The sequence below is a fragment of the Ammodytes marinus genome, assembly GCF_949987685.1.
Source record: "Ammodytes marinus genome assembly, chromosome: 13".
In the NCBI taxonomy this organism is placed as follows: Eukaryota; Metazoa; Chordata; class Actinopteri; order Uranoscopiformes; family Ammodytidae; genus Ammodytes; species Ammodytes marinus.
In genome coordinates, this window is record NC_137217.1 from 7,540,416 (window position 1) to 7,557,317 (window position 16,902).

Here is a 16,902-nt window from a genome sequence, read left to right on the forward strand (position 1 = left end):
ACTGTATATATATATTCACACACACATGCAAAGAGAGGTTGTATATTTTGACTTCAAAGTGCTTTATTGTCTGGCAATAAGGCATATTTAATTCCAGTAAGGGTTGGCGGGTTGAGGTCTATCATGGGAACAAAAGAGAAGCAATGAGCAGAGATTCAAAATGCCAAAAAGTTTTAAGGGCTCTCAGTACACATTAGCAGGAAATGTAGTTTTAAGGCCACTTTGGTGTGTGGAGTTAGACTCCAGGTGCACTGGGTGGTTTATGCTTTTAAAAGGGATGATTGTGGCCTACAGCTTGATTTGATTGTGTTAGCTGCTGCACATGTCTAGCCCTACATTTACAAGGCAACAGCTGAGCATTGATGTTAAATTACAATTGTTACTTAAAGGTGGAGTCAGCAATTCTGAAGAATTCTTGTTGTCAAAATCACTTTTTTGTCAAAATCAGTGAATAACTCCTCACAATCTGCTGCCTCTCCGTACTTTGTGTTTGCGCTGTAACAATAGTGTCCAGTGTTAATACACAGCCTAGGCTATGTAAACTGGTATGAAAACAAAAGGGGACCACTGTAGCAACATTCCTGTTTACAGAGCCTAAGCTGTGTATTAACACCTGCTTTTTTTCACACAGTACGTACAGGTAGCGGATCTTGAATCGCTGACTTCACTTTTAATTATAGGCTGATAAGTGTGGCTTTAGGGTTAAAGTTGCATATGGCTAACGTCTAAGCTAAGGGTTAAGTGCTGTTTATTTCCCGATGTAAGCTATAGAGGTTAAGATGACTCAGGAATGAATGGGAGTCAATGCCAAGGTTGTGTTGTTGTGGGTTTGGGGGGGGGGGATCCATGCTTGCTTTAGTGTTGACAGCGCGTCACTCTTCTCCTATACTACCCCACCTCGCCCGTCCCCACCCACCATGGTCCTCTGAGGGCTTATGCCGCCACCAAGCAGCAGATGAAAAGCACACATGTAATTTATCGCCAACGTTTCCTCCTCAAGAATAATTGTGGCGACCACAGCCGGGCGCAGGGATCGATGGCTATGGATTTTTTCTGTGGTGGGGTCTTGTAGCGTTGGGTGTAATGAGAGATGGAAGGGAGGGAGGGAGGGAGGGAGGGAGGGAGGAGGAGTGGAAGAGGGACTGGTGATGTTTTTTACCTAGAGAAAAAAGGTCTGACCAGATCCTTTTTAGAACTATTCTAGAGTTTAGAGACCCAGGAATAAATAAAAGTTGTGTGTGTTTTGTTTGCATCACAGGCCCTGAAAGTAAGTGTTATCTCTATGAGCAGGGGGGTCCTGCATGGAGACACAATGACCCATCAAAGTGTTGGATAAGTCACATGACATATTACTCTTTGTAGCAGGCAGCGCTCGGCCTCAACATGCTGATGTAAATGACTACTTTTATATAGTGCTTCTATCCAAAGTAACAAGGATTTTGATGTTTATTGACACAGATTAAAATGCACTCACACACTGATTGCAGTGAATTGCTAACCTTGTGTAGAGTAGAAAACCTCCTCTTACTGATGTCAATAATGATGACATAGACCAAACAGGACTTGGCCATATATGTTGTCAAACATTAACTCTAGTGGATGCTTAGTTTAGTATTGAAACAATATTGGAAGTTTTAATTGGTTAATTGGTTATTATTTCCTGTATACAATATCAATAGTTTTGTCCAAATTGCTCATTGATGCTTTTCCCATCTTGTCAGATACAAATGTTCTACTTAAATGTTGAATTAAATTTTAATTTTTTTTACTTTCTGTCGCACATTCACAATACATATTTTTTCCCAGTAAAATTTAACCTCGAGTATTTAAAACAGCAAGCGTAAAGGTTGATTCCACGCAACCCACAGTAATGCAGAGGCGGTATGGGAATTTTTTATTTATTCGAAAACATTGTTTCCTCAAAGGGCCATCCACGCTGGGATTTGAAACGTTGAACCCGGATGAACCAGTTAACGAATGCAGCCCTGTTTGAAAGCTGTTTTTCTCTGGCCCCCTCTTAAGTGGCACTGCATTAAAACTGCTCTCACAGTCGAGTGGCTTTAAATGGGTGTAATAGAAGAATCTGGAGGCTTGCCTTTGTCTCTGTGGACTCGCTGAAAGCTGCTATCTGTGCACGGCACCGCTGAGGGCCCAGCTGGAAGAGTCACCCAAATGTGTTATCAGTGTGTGGAGTTCAACATCAGCATTTAGATGAATATTTAAGCCATGCTGGATGTGACTGTGTGTAGGTTAGAATGTGTGCTACCTACCTAGAGTTTTCCATGTGTGTGTGTGTGTGTGTGTGTGCTGGTGCTACACAACATGTACATGTGTGGGAATGTTTTACTAGCACACACCACACGCAGTTATTTGTGTGTGTTTGTGTGTCTGTATGTATGTGGGGAATCTGGGGATATCTGCATATCGGTGTGTGTGTGTGTGTGTGTGTGTGTGTCTTATCACAAATGTTGCTGTGTGTGTTCACAAGTCTGTGACTGCCTGTGTATAATAGCAGAGAGAGAGAATGAGAGAGAGAGAGAGAGAGAGAGAGAGAGAGAGAGAGAGTGCATCATGCTGGTAATGACAGAGCCAGATGCAGGGGGAGAGAGAGAGAGAGGAGTGCCTCTCCACGCTCCCCATCTGGAAGGCATCGCCCTCAAATGAAGTTGTACAAAACCATCCCATTGATAATAAAGCTAATTTTTATGGCTCTGACAAGTGTGTAATTATGTTCAGCGGTGCTTTTCAGATTTTATCACAGTCAATAAACCACACTGGCAATTTCCCGTCCCCCCATTTGACATATTTACACGGATCCATCTGATTGGAGGAATTAGTTAGCTGTGTGTGAGTGTGAGAGAGAGAGAGCTCTCTGATGGATATACACTAGTGATCTGTGACTTCTGCTCGGCTCATCTGTTAGCCAACTAGACCCTCCGCTCATCTGTTCAGTCTCTCTCAATCTTTTTTTCTCTCTCTATTTCGATTCCCCTCTTTTACATATTTCTTCCCAAACAATACATTCTCCTTTGTTTTTTTTTCTACTTGAGCCTCTCACTCACTTGCTCAATGGCACCTCAGCAGCATTTTTGAGTGGAGGGGAGCATCACCCGTTCCTTAATACACCAGATTTTAACACTTGAGAAGGACTCAAGGATTTCATGAATCGGCCCCAAAAAACGTTTTCTCATTAACCATCTCACAATATTTCAGCTTGTTATTTGTACTGTTTAGTTGTACTTGTTGTTGACGAATGACGAGGCAACTTTGAGATGAAAGAAGTGCTGGAGAGAGATGAATTCCACTGAAAACAACTGAAATAGGGCAAATGTCATGAATTTGTCTAGATCCACTTACTCATGTGAATGACTCTGTACCAGCTGATCAATTTGTCGGCAAATATAATACTTGCATTTGCAGTGTGTAATAATAATAATAGGTTTGATCCAAAATGCACATAAACACATACAGTAGGTTAATACACAACACAATTAATACATATTAGAAACTAACAACAAAGTCAAGTATTGTAGGTAATGGGGTTGAACAGGGTCAAGGTCAACGTTTTTTGACGAGACATGTTGGGTCATTTTTCAGGTACCCTTTCTATATTTAATTTCTGTTGACCTTGTTTTTTGTGTCTTATTTTTACTATCAAAATAGATTTAAGTTCTGATAAATAATCAACTTAAAATAATGATTTTTTTTGTATTGGTCTCTGGATTTGAATGTGTATAAATAAATATTTCAGAAACATAGAATACATTACACAGAGGTAAATGTCACCTTCTTATTAGGTTCTGACTGCATTTCACTAATCACAACCTTAATGTGTTCCCTTTCCTTTTCTTCATCTCTCAATCTGTCTGTACAGGAGAGAAGTCTTATCTGTGTGACCTGTGTGGTTTCGCTGGAGGCACGAGACACGCCCTCACCAAACACAGACGGCAACACACTGGTAAGCGTCAACACACACACACACACACACACACACAAACATCCTGAACTTGTGTCAAACACTAATCTTAACGCACACACGCACTCTGTCTGTCGTATGTGTGGACTTTCATAATCTTGGATGGTGATTGACACTACAAGATCTGAACAGCCACAATATTTTTTTACGCACTTTTAGCAACTGTTTGCTCTCTCACTCACACACACACACACACACACACACACACACACACACACACACACACACACACACACACACACACACAAACACCGGCGCATCAGTGTGACATGCTGCTGTCAGTGATAGGCATGTGTACCAGTATGGCTGACTGAATCTGAGATTTTTAATTTCGGTTATCATTTCACCATGTCATTCTGTCGCTTAGGGAAATTGCATTTTTCAGATAGGCTGTCAATAACGAGGGCTTTTTTTGGAAATTGGGACAGTGAAACAAATACTGTTCTTAACCGTTGTCTGGCAGGCGCCCAAGGATCAAGAATCCTCTTATAAATATTCATTTAGCTTTTCATAATTCATTTGGTTTGCTGCTCAGTTTTCCCTGCCGTTTTCCGGCCAAAACCGCCAATTTCTGTCCCTCTCTCTCCCCGCGTTGACACATGTCAATTCCACTGATTTAGCTGCATGTCCATATCTGATGTCAAGCTGCTGTAAATGACGGGAACACACTCTTTCTGAAGGTGTTGTCTTGTCAGAGTTTGACTGGTACAGACTTTTAATGGATACAAGGGTGGTAGGATGGCCTAGAGGAAAAGGCAGCCCACCAGTTACCATGAGGTCACTGGTTCGATCCCTGGTTAGTTGTAAAACTAGCGAGGCTGGTATAACGTCTGTGCCCACCATCACTACCATTGTGTCCTTGAGCAAGGCACTTAACCCCAAACTGCTCCAGTTGCGCTGTACTATGGCAAATACGCGAAAAGACAAATTTCAATGTAACCATTGTCTAATAAAATAACTTAACTGAACTTAACGTACCTTCTACTGCCAATACAATTTGCCACGCTGTAGGATCTTCAAATATGTTTGGTTGCATGTCTCATGTCGAATGTTAATCTTGTCTCTGTGGACACTACAAAAGTCAAATCAAAAGCCATAGCAAACGTTTAACATGTCTTGTAGATCACCAGCTCCTTGATTGGATTTGAGGTATAAAAACAAGTTTCAAAATCTGAAAAAAAGTAAATCCCCCAAAAGTGTTGGGTAAAACACCCTTGTCTGCCATTTGAAATACCCACAGACATCACTCCTGACACTTTTTAAATTAAATTGGTACCCTGACCCTTTAAGAATGCCCCTTACAATTTGGAATCAAGTCTCTATCTCTGTAAGATTAATATATTTAATGGCCATGTGTCAAATATGTTAATTATCTATGGTCTCTAATGAAATAAATCCTACTCGTCATATTTCATGGAGATTCATTCATAAATGTTAAACCCATCCTGCTGACAGACAGATGAACAGTCTGGGGGTGAGAACACAACATTTACCAACAACACATGTTGACTGCTTTCAGCCTCCACACGTCAACCAACACTTTGAAAGAAAATATTATGAGCGAACAGATTAAGCCTCAACCTCAACTGCTGTCAGTGCGTTCAAAACTCTACAACTATTTACAATTCACACACATCACGTATTTCTCCGTTCACGGTCCAGCTGACATTTAAACTGATTTAATATCTTACTCTTTAAATGGCATTTCAACTGCTTTTATCTCATACACTTCAATTGACAGTTCAACTGTTTTCAGCTCTTACTTTTTCAACTATAACTACTACTGCCAGTCAGACAAAAAGGTGTACTGTCTACAAGGCTTAAACCACATTGCTACATTATCAAATGTTTGCTTTGACTTTAGCTGACACCGACAAAAATCCCATGTATCTATATGTTGTATGTAAATAGAAAATTATGATTTTGAAAAATAAATATATATTATGTTACACATTTTTACAATATATTCTTAACTATGAATGGCGTTGTTGTATACACTTTGACCAACTTTGTTTGTCATTTTAATGTATTGGTGTCCATATAAATTCCATACAGGCCTACTACTTAAACAGTCCTAATGTTGGATAAAAAAAAAGGAATCAGGATGGTGTCGCATATTAACAAACCCCTGTCAGATAACGCCTTTACGCGGGCTGGAGTGTTTATCTATCTATGTACAGTTGTCAGAGAAAACATCGATGTCATCTCTATCTCCTCACCATTGTCTGTCTCTGTCTCTTATCTTATCCCCACCCCCTTCCACCCCATACAGGAGAGAGACCCTTCAAATGTAAGCTGTGCAACTTTGCCTCCACCACGCAGTCCCACCTCTCGCGGCACAAACGTGTTCACACCGGGGAGAAACCATACCGCTGCCCCTGGTGCGACTACAGGTACCGGCTCATTGACCCAACACCACACTCTGTGGAGCTGATGGCTGCCTCCATGGCACTGATGATCAGGGGGTTGATAGGTGGGGGGGTATAGGGCTGCTATATAAGTGAGTGAGTGTGATGGTGAGATAGCAGGTGGCATTGTAGGGTAGTTTGGAGGGGTAGGGGGGTGGCCTTAATGCTTTTTCTGTGTGTGTGTGTGTGTGTGTGTGTGTGTGTGTGTGTGTGTGTGTGTGTGTGTGTGTGTGTGTGTGTGTGTGTGTGTGTGTGTGTGTGTGTGTGTGTGTGTGTGTGTGTGTGTGTGTGTGTGTGTGTGTGTGTGTGTGTGTGTGTGTGTGTGTGTTGGAGGTCTAATCTCCACAGCACGGCTCCATCTCATCACTCTGCCATCATCAACAGGCCCCAGCTAGATCTCCCCCAACACACACACACATACACACACTCTCTCTGTAACACACACACACACACACACACACTCAGACAATATCACTGTCACTGGCAGGTCCCTGTCATTAAAACACCATCATACCACATCAGTAATTACACAGGAAATTGTCGGTGAAATTGAAAAAGTTTTGGCTGGCGTTGCACATCTCCATCTCTCCCTCCCTCCCTCCCTCTCTCGTTGACTATCTCTCTCTCTCTCTCTCTCTCTCTCTCTCTCTCTTACTGTCTTTTTCTCATCCTGCGCTTCCTCGTCAGGTTGTGGCAGAAGAGTGTGAAAGGGAATGATCTCAAACCCATCATTGGTTTTAGATGTACTCTTCCTCATTCCTTTTTTTCCCCTCTGTTACAAAGTCATTTGATGCAGCTCAATACACCTGCTCCGCCTCACTGAAGCGCTCAAATCATCTCAGCAGTCTTTTTGTATGCAGTCCAAAAAATGAAGTGCTGAGAAGTGATAATTGTAGTGAGGCCATCATTCTGTAATAATCAAGGGATTATCTCACCTTGTACCCACAGTTGTCATGACATTTTTCACGGCTGTATCAATTATGGATCAACCATAAGGGTATGGGATTTTGATTTTGATTTAAGGTGCATATGATTGTGTGTAGATTTGTATGCTTCAATAAGTGTAATTTAAATCTGAAAGAAAGGTGCATATTGCCTTTTCATTTTTGTATTTTGAGTTTGACTTCAAGGTTTTACGAACAATTTATATCAGCCATGCTAGCAGCTCTTGGCGTGACAGTGACAGTTGGTGTACACATTTGGTTAAGACTAAAATATCTCACCAATTGTTGGCTGGACTTAGTAATATAACTTAATTCAAATGACTTTGTTCGGCTGATTTTTCATGTAGCACCACTAGCAAATTCTGTGAAATATTTAAAATTTTTAAAATAATTTCTATAGATTTTTTTATGACCAAATACCTTAAAAAACAATGTCCATCTCATCTTTCAGCTATACTTAACATGCTGAACAATGTAAACCATAAACTTGCTAAACCTCCGCATTGTTGCATTAAGAGAAAGGATGTAACAGAATCTCACAGCCCAGGATAGACAGCCAAGACTGTAGGATGATTAAGACACCATCTAGCATATGCTTGTGGAATCCAATCCACTTCTCATTAAAAATGTCTAAATGTATAAAATATACTGTATATAAGGAACAGTTATTATGTGTATATTGGCCTTTTCTTTTTACCTTTGGGCAAATTCTGTTCCCATATCCTAACACCACTGTGGACTGACCCAGTATCAAAAAGACGCTGTTCGTGGATGGAGCCAAATGTTTCTGGGCCCCATTGTTTCCCGCGCTGATACTTAATGATCATTACAGACAGAGTGGCAAAATGAAACAGTAAATTAGCAGCCCAATTAACATTTTGGTTGCCCCCGGGGGTCCTGGAAGGTCTAGAGGGCAGGGAAGTGAGTAGGGGAAGGTGGTGTGTGTGGGGGAGGGAGGGAGGGAGGGAGGGGGAAACGCCCCGCTGGCTTTACTAATGTGAGGATGAGGAATTGAATGTGGGGGCCTCAAACAGCCGCGAGGGGCCTTTGCCTCCGCCCTGCTTTAACACTCTGAATGCGTGTTTAAAAACCCCGGACGTCTCTGGTGGCCTGACCACGGTAAGGACCTACTAGATGAGTTAGCACGTTTGACCTTTCAATGTAAGCCTCGCCTTGTGAAAAAAAAAATATATGATTCATTTGTAAAGACCTATTTAGGTCTGAAGCAATTGTGTGTGATTGACAGTTCGGGCGCATAGAAAAAATATTTGCATCTGTTTTACACATATACATTTGATTTCCACCATTAAAAAATATCCATATTCAACGCTATGAAGGACAATCCATGGTACAATGTGTAGCCATCAAGGGCTGCTCCTGAAATGCATGTAAATGAGCAGGGGAGTGAATGATCTATCAAATGCCACTCATCTCCTATTCAGACAGAGATAGATAATAGAGAGAGGGGGATAATTATAGTTGGTGGTGGAATAGTGGTAAAAAAATATTCTAATGATATTGCACGGGGAAGTCCAAGGGCTGTCAATTAATGATGTCTCCTTGACTATTCTCCAGCTATTTATGCAAGCTGCAAAAAAAAAATGCTTTACTTCAGTGTTTTAAGGGAATCATTGCCATTGTTCTCAATGAGGATGTTTTCTTATTCTTTCTCATTAAAGTCTCGGGCTGGGCATCTTAAACGGTCTAATTGATATGTAGCCTCTGACTTCCTGCCAAGTTTACCATCCTTCTGGGGGCTATTATTGTTTATTGAATGCTGCTGCTGCTGCTGCGGCATTCGCGTTTCAATCTACCTTAGAATACTGCTTCAATTGGATGCGACGGCTTGCTTTTGAGGATGACACGCTTTACTGTCAATGGCAGGAAGGTTTGCGACCCCTCTCCAGTGACGGGAGTGGGGCGAGAGACATTAATGATGATAACCAGGGGCCTCCTTGGCAGAATAAGATCCAAAATAGCACCGATGATTCCAATACACCCCCCCCCCCTCCCTCCCAACTCTTAACACACACAAAGAAAAACACATTGAAATCTCCTCTAACGAAGCGCCTCTCAATTACAACCTCTCCCCCATTAGCATACACTCATTGGTAGGCAGAAATATTATGGAAATGGCTAAAATTAAGGGGACGAGACAGGAGAAAAGGCAGAGGGAAGGGGTGATGTATCCGTCGCGCGTCAGTATGGCTGATTCCCATGGCGAGTGCACGCATCGGGGGAGGAAGTTGAAACAATGTCGGACTAATTAATACAGTGTATAGTAGGAGGGCTGGTGTGGGCTTTCACTAACTGTGACACCTGCTGACTCCTAAACGCACGTTGTGTTGTTTTAATATGACAATTACGCCATTACCATATCTGAGAGATAGCAATGCCCGCCCCTCAGGAATCCACCCGCGCTCTCTTTAGAACCTTTTAGCTCGCGCTTCCAATTTTATCTATTCATGCGCCCCGCATTTCGAATAAGAAATCAGTTCACTTTTTAGTATTAAATGCAGTATTTTTATCAGCGTGATTTACTGTAATTCATGAGCATGTGGCAATTTAAATTCCTAAACCTGTCTGGTTTTTTTTTCTTCTTCATTATGCATAAAGAACAGTCAACAGATGTGGCCATTATTTGTCTGTGAACCTGTTACAGTGTTGCTAGTGATGGCTCATATAGTGATTACAACAGGTGCCAATTTGCTGGATAAATGATTGAGAGAACATGTGTAACTATTAAAGGTTGTGTACATGTCTATTCACCTTCAGTAAATATAAGTCTAATTTATTTAGATCAAGTTAAATTACTAAAATTGTTTTGCCTGATTTCAACAAAACATCTAATCAAATACATGTCTTCCTTTTGAGCCAGACACAAAGCAGATATAAAAGCTTCCATGAGCTGGATATGAGTTGAGTTATATGCTGTTATATTGGCCAGTGATCCGCTGTGGATTATAGCTTTCCCAAAGTGTTTTCTTTTGTTGAGTGTGGCATCCCAAACCTACTGAGGTGTTCAGTTTTATGAAGAGCCCTCATTGTTCACCAGTGGCCCACTGCTTATGTATTTCATACAGCATGAACACAAGCCAGTAAGGGCCCGCTCTGTTTTTTTTTTTTTTTTTTATAAGGCCCCAATGGATCCGGGGCTGTACTGTGGCCCTCATGATGGAGAGAGGTGTCTCTGCAAAAGTGAAAACAAATTCTCTCCTTGGCTGGCGTGAGCTATGGCACTGTGAGGCTTTATTGTGCCGGCCAAGGTGATAAGGGAGAGTAATTGCGTATTATACTGTCCGAGAATGTCAGGTCCAAACTGAGCACGAGTGCCCCATCCATCAACAACATGATGGTGTGTGCTTATGTGTGTGTGTGTATATGAAACGGTGTTGTACACTGCACATGCTTGCTTGCATGATGCATTACATGTGCTCTCTTTCTCATGCACATGTGTGTGTGTGTACTGGGGATGTTTATGGATTCAGGTCTACACTTACACCTGTGTAGTCGTATCAGAGATTAAGATCTTTATTTCTTGTGCAAACTATGGTTGGTCCATGTCTTTGTATGTATGTATACTATGTATGTATGTGCATGTTTGCCTTTCCCATTGTGTGTGTGTGTGTGTGTGTGTGTGTGTGTGTGTGTGTGTGTGTGTCTGTGGGCAGTTTTAGATAGAGCCTAGGAGCAGGTCAGGCAGCATCATTAATCAGCTGAGGCTTGTGTGTGCCTCTCTTGAGCTGACATCATTACATCCTACACCCTGCAGTATAGCTCACTGCTTGGCCTGCCCTATCTGACCAGCCCAGAGAGCCACACTACATACACCCCTTATCCCTATACCTTTCATACAGTTCAAAAAGATACATAATACATTATGGATGTCTTCAGACATACCTCTAATGCACTCTGTATAGGCCTCCAGATCCACAGCAGACATCCCCCACTGCTCCCAACACCATTACATTCTAAACCTGAACAACTGTAAGGGAAAGGAAACTATCTAAAGAGATGTGTAAGAGCATGACAGAATATCAAAGAATGTCCTAGGATGTAAATAGTGTGTGTGTGTGTGTGTGTGTGTGTGTGTGTGTGTGTGTGTGTGTGTGTGTGTGTGTGTGTGTGTGTGTGTGTGTGTGTGTGTGTGTGTGTGTGTGTGTGTGTGTGTGTGTGTGTGTGTGTGTGTGTGTGTGTGTGTGTGTGTGTGTGTGTAACAAGTTGCGTTTCACTGTTTGTGAAAGCGTCCTTTCGTGGTTTTGGTTGTTGCGGGCCTGTTTCATAGAGCTTTGAGAATCTGTCCAAACACGGGTGCTCCCTCAGCTCCAGAGCCCAGCTTTATGTGTTTGTGTGTGTGTGTGTGTGTGTGTGTGTGTGTGTGTGTGTGTGTGCGCGTGTGTGCGCGCATCGTGCCTGTATCATCATTGCAGCAAAATAAAAATGTTAGTATGGAAAACCTTATTTGGGAACGCTGCCAAGCGTGTATACAGTATATTTGGTTGTATCCCCTTAGGACTCTCATCTCTCTTTGTTTAAAAGAAAAAAAATATATTCCAAAGAGGAACGTGGCCCTTTATCTTTGTTTGTCTTCCCCTTTAGATCCAACTGTGCCGAGAACATCCGCAAGCACATTCTCCATACGGGCAAGCATGAGGGCGTGAAGATGTACAACTGTCCCAAATGTCCCCACGCCACCAACTCTCCCATGGAGTTCCGCAACCACTTGAAGGAGAACCACGCTGATATCGAGAACCCAGACCTCGCCTACCTACATGCAGGTAATTCATTTTTGCATTGTGTGCTTGTAGAGGCTCTGATTTAAAAGAAAAAAATATCAAGAAAATCCTTTTAAAATGAGCCCTGTCACCAGATCAGTGAAGATCTGGTTGAGTGGCTGAAGGGTTAAGAATGTACTTCTGCAGCCAGCTGACCTGGTGTTATCCGTGCCTGTACTCTACTGTACTCTCTACATCCATATCACTCAATACCATTGGTCCCTAATGAAAAATACCTGTCAGAAGACTTGAACATACACTATGAGCCTACATTTCCAAAACATCTCCTTGAAGACATTCCTGAACACCTATATGGATTGTTTATAGCAGTGCCTTGTCCAGGTTTCACAGTTACACCTCTGTAAGGTGCCCACACTACTTCCATGCTTTTCATTCTGAGCAGCTCCACTGGATCTGCTGAACGTTAAAGGGATGCTCCACCAATTTTCCACATGAAAGTTCAGTTCACCGGTCATGAGGGAGTCCTCAGCTTGTAAAAAACAAGTGTGTAATATCTGCTGGAGGAAGCTTTCTAGTTTGAGAAAACAAGCCTGATGATGTCATAGTGATGTCATCAGGGTCAACATTTTAACACTAGACCGTCATCACAAACTTGAGGTGTGACATTTGAAAGGGGAAGTCTGGGAAGGTTTATCAAAATATCCAAATGAGTTATGTTGAGAGACTTGTAGGATCCAGGATTTCTGGATATTTTGCCATATTAGGGACCCAGCCAGGACATCTTCTGCCTGTCTTACCTTACCAATTTTTTTATTTTTTATTTTTTACCTGTCTCCTTGCGTCACCCCAATTTTATAGAAATGCCACGGTAAACAACCGGTCTACCCTTTTTGAGTGCCTTGTCCGAGGGCACGTTACCAGTACCTTGGAACATATTATGTTGTCCAAACCTTTTTCCATCCATTTTTTTTCTGCTATTTCAAGAATTCTAAAAACCCTTCCACCTTCCATTAACTTAACTTGCACTGTGCACACAAACATCTACACACATCTACAGTCCCATATACCCACAGACAAATCAACGTTTGAAATCATTCAACTGAATTAAATCACCTGGCTTGCCCCCCCTGCTAACCCTGCCCCTCGAGGATCTATTATTCCACAGAGGTCAGATGGCCCAGCATCCTTGAGTGTGTTTTCTTGTGTCATTGGATCAAGTCTTGGTCTATTCAGTCCTGATGGAGGGCAACCCCCGGCCACAAAAGAGCCAGCGTTCAGATCGCTGGTCTGGCCATCCCTGCCAATCACTCAGGCCATAGAGACAGATGAAATCGTGTTCCTCCTCTATTGGTTCCTTTGTATCCTGGTGTTCTCCCATTGTCCTTGAAGGCCACCAAATCCAATCGGCAGAGTGCTTGTCCTTCAGGGGAGCAGAGAGGACAGCCTTTATCCTGTTATCCCTTTGACCTTAAAATAAAAGCAGTAGAGAGTTGGAGGGGTAAGCTCCATCAGAGAAGGCAAAAAAAAGGCAAGAGGGGAGACATTACTAGAAAAAAATGGCTGCTGTTTTGTTTCCCGTTGAAAGCGAATGGATCTGAGCTGTGTCTTTGTGCTGACTCTCATAAAGTTTAATTTCTTTGAATTTCTCCAAAGCAGGCTCATTCTTGGTATACTTTCTGTTCTTCACATTCCAGGACCAACTTGTAACTTTGATCTCCCCCCTACTTCAGTGTCCTTCACCTATTCTTCCAAACACCTTCCTCCATTATATACTCTTTACCCTCCCACCTTTAGCCAAAGCACACCTTTCTGCTTCTTCTTAGCCTTTCCAACCCCAGCATTACCCTCACCTCTGTTTGTCCTTATGCACAGCTGACCTTTGGTGAAGACATTGTGTTGCTTTGCGTTTCCCTATAAGTGTCCAGGGCCAAAGTTGTGACTTGTTATTGAAGGTGCTTATGGTCGGACAACAATGATTCCATCAAGCTATAGCAAGCGGCCTGTTGTACAATGTGTGTTTCAGGTTTCAGTTGTATGAGTGAAGGTCAGGTCTGGTCTGGTCTGGAATGTCCGATGACTTTCATTCAACTGTTGGGAATATGAATATATCATTCTTTGTGACATGCTTTTTAATATATCTTCTTGATGATTGTAAGCATTGTCTGACAGCAATAAAATTACCCAAAATGCAACTTGATATTTTCACTGCATCAATTTCCAGAGGGAAATGACTGATGCCACTCTGCTTCAATCGATTCATTACCGACCTTTCAAAACGTTGTTCTGCGGTAGTGAATCGTGAATACACCATTGCAGGAATGCAGATAATCAAGAAGCCTCTTTCTCCAGATGACCATAGCAATCAAACTCTAGGTCGTTTTAAAAAAAGGCTCTGGAAGTACACTTGTGATCTCTTCCCTCTCTTTCAAAAGAGGGAGAAAAAGGAGTGGTAAGGGTGGCAGCGGAAAAGAGGCAGTGTTTCATCTAAGTAGACAGAACGAGACCAAAAGAAAGAGACAGGGGAAAGAAAGATTAAGAAGGTAGATGTTGAATTAACCTGCTTGTGATTGCTCTCTGTCAGAGTGGCACCAGGGCCAGCAGTGAGAGGCAAATCATCTGTGATGGCCCTTCCCGCTGTTCCCCCTTTGAAAGACACAGATCAAACGCAGCCCTAGTCACAAGCCCTTCGCAGCCCCTTCGCGCTCGATTGATTGACACCGGAACGTCTCCGCCGCTGTCTTTCCATATCACTCTCTCTCTCTCTATCCCCTTCTCTCTCCATCCCTTCTTTATTCAACGTCGCACTTCAAATTAAAGCCCTGCTCAAGGATGAAAGCAGAGGTCCTTTGCAAACGGAAAGAAGAGAGAGGGAATGAGACCCAGCAAGTGATGGAAGTGAATGATGATTAGAATAAGAGGAGAAGAAAAATACAGGAAAAAAGAGGTTAGATATGTGAGGCGTGGTGGGGGGGGGGGGTTGCTGATAGGACACATTTTAATAAAGTGGTGATGACAATTGTCTTCCTAGTACGATCTGCAGAGAGATATGCCAGAAAAGAAATGGCGGTGCCTGTGTGATCTCTGCGTAGATAGCACTGCAGCAGCAACTATAGCTACAGGTAACTCAGAGTGTTAAGACTTTGCTAAATTACCCCATCTACCAGAACTTTCTTTTCTAGTTAAAATGCTGCAAGTAAGCTAAGGCTGAAGACGGTTTGGGAAATAGTACATTTCCTTATTTTTTTTTGCGATCTCCCTCCAGCGAGGTCGGCTTTGGTTGCAGGGCAATGGCTTTGCGAGATCAGCTTCCTGTCCTGTTCAGTACACATACACACACACACACACACACACACACACACACACACACACACACACACACACACACACACACACACACACACACACACACACACACACACACACACACACACACACACACACACACACACACACACACACACACACACACACACACACAGATGAGGTGCCGCCATTAGATTGGTCAGAGCATCTTCATCCCACAATTTTTTTTAATTGTGAAATATGTCCTTAATTTTCTAACCCAGGTTGTAATTGCACATCTTGGGGGCATGGAGATCAAATGCTTTGTAATTACCTACCAGCAACTGAGTACCTGGATCTGCTGCTTAGCGTCCTCCAAATGTTTTGAAAAATAAATACATAAATACACTTCTTCAAGGCATTGTTGCTGCTTTATGCAGATTATACTTTCCTTAATAATGCATGATGGATGGCTACTACTGTGGGAGGGGGCTAGAAGGGAGACCTGGCCTTGTAAGTGATGATCTTAATACACGCTTACAACCACGGGCAAATTCATTTGTTTGCATATATTTTTTTTCTCCCTTATTAAACAAATCTGTGAACAAATCTGGTGCTCGGATGGCTTTTACTTAAGTTATGCATCCGCCGCTCCCCTCCCTGGCTTTCACCTTCTGTTCATCATGTATAGAAACATTACTCTCCTGAGTTTTAAACTTGCATATTGTGTTGCAGTTGGCGTGTGGTATTGTTAGGGACAGGTGTGTATGTCATGCAAATGTGTCCTGGTATCTCAGCGCATATGACACTTGTGTCGACATCGTGAGAGAAGCCACACAGACACCGCAGATAAAAAAATCAACATCTGTTTCTAATAACAATGTGTTACATGTGACACATTTCAATGTGGGATAAAATATGTGATAGAAAAACAATGCATCGCAGTTCTTAAAAAAAAAAAAAAAACACACCTACATAGGACATCAAGTCGTCAGCGTAGTTGATGAACCTGCGTCTTTGTGTCACCGTCCTTATGTTGCATTCACATGATGGGCATTAATGAAAAAAGTCATTCTGTTTTGCTTCGAGGTAAAAAGAAAATCTAGATGAACAGCGTGGCTTATTGTGCTGAAGCTGTCGCTGTCACAGTGTTGATTTAGTTCGTTTGAGACACAGCTTACAAAGTCAACAAGGAGGGATTTGGCTGGATTAATGTGCAGCCAAAATATGTAAAACATACTTTTACTAACAACTAAAAAAAATAACTATAATGGAATTTTTAACGTTAAAATTTGTATTTTTTTCCACCTGTAAATGTTCTTCCAGATCCAATGAATATAGCATCACACGTAACTAAATGTGGCCCTTTATAGTTAAGTGTGTCTTCATGTCAGCTGTTGCAACACTTACTGTACTTGTGCCCCTGTTTGTTATTCTGTCTCCATCATATCTTATTTTCCTGTCCACATAGGCCACCTCAGCGAGCCTTGCATGTATAGACTTGAAGATTAGCTCAAGCCAGCGTCGGTGGTGTTAATTGGAGAATTCCCGCATGG

The 16,902-nt window shown here is 42.2% G+C and overlaps 1 protein-coding gene across 1 annotated transcript in view; it reads left to right on the forward strand.

Annotated features, from left to right (window-relative positions):
- znf407 (zinc finger protein 407) overlaps positions 1-16,902 on the forward strand; it is a gene marked incomplete at its 5' end in the record, with an annotated part of 154,208 nt that overhangs the window by 95,841 nt on the left and 41,465 nt on the right. The window contains 3 exons of the mRNA XM_080038843.1: positions 3,875-3,958; positions 6,249-6,369; positions 11,928-12,106. Coding sequence (XP_079894969.1) covers positions 3,875-3,958; positions 6,249-6,369; positions 11,928-12,106 — 384 coding nt within the window. The remainder of the gene's footprint in view (positions 1-3,874; positions 3,959-6,248; positions 6,370-11,927; positions 12,107-16,902) is intronic.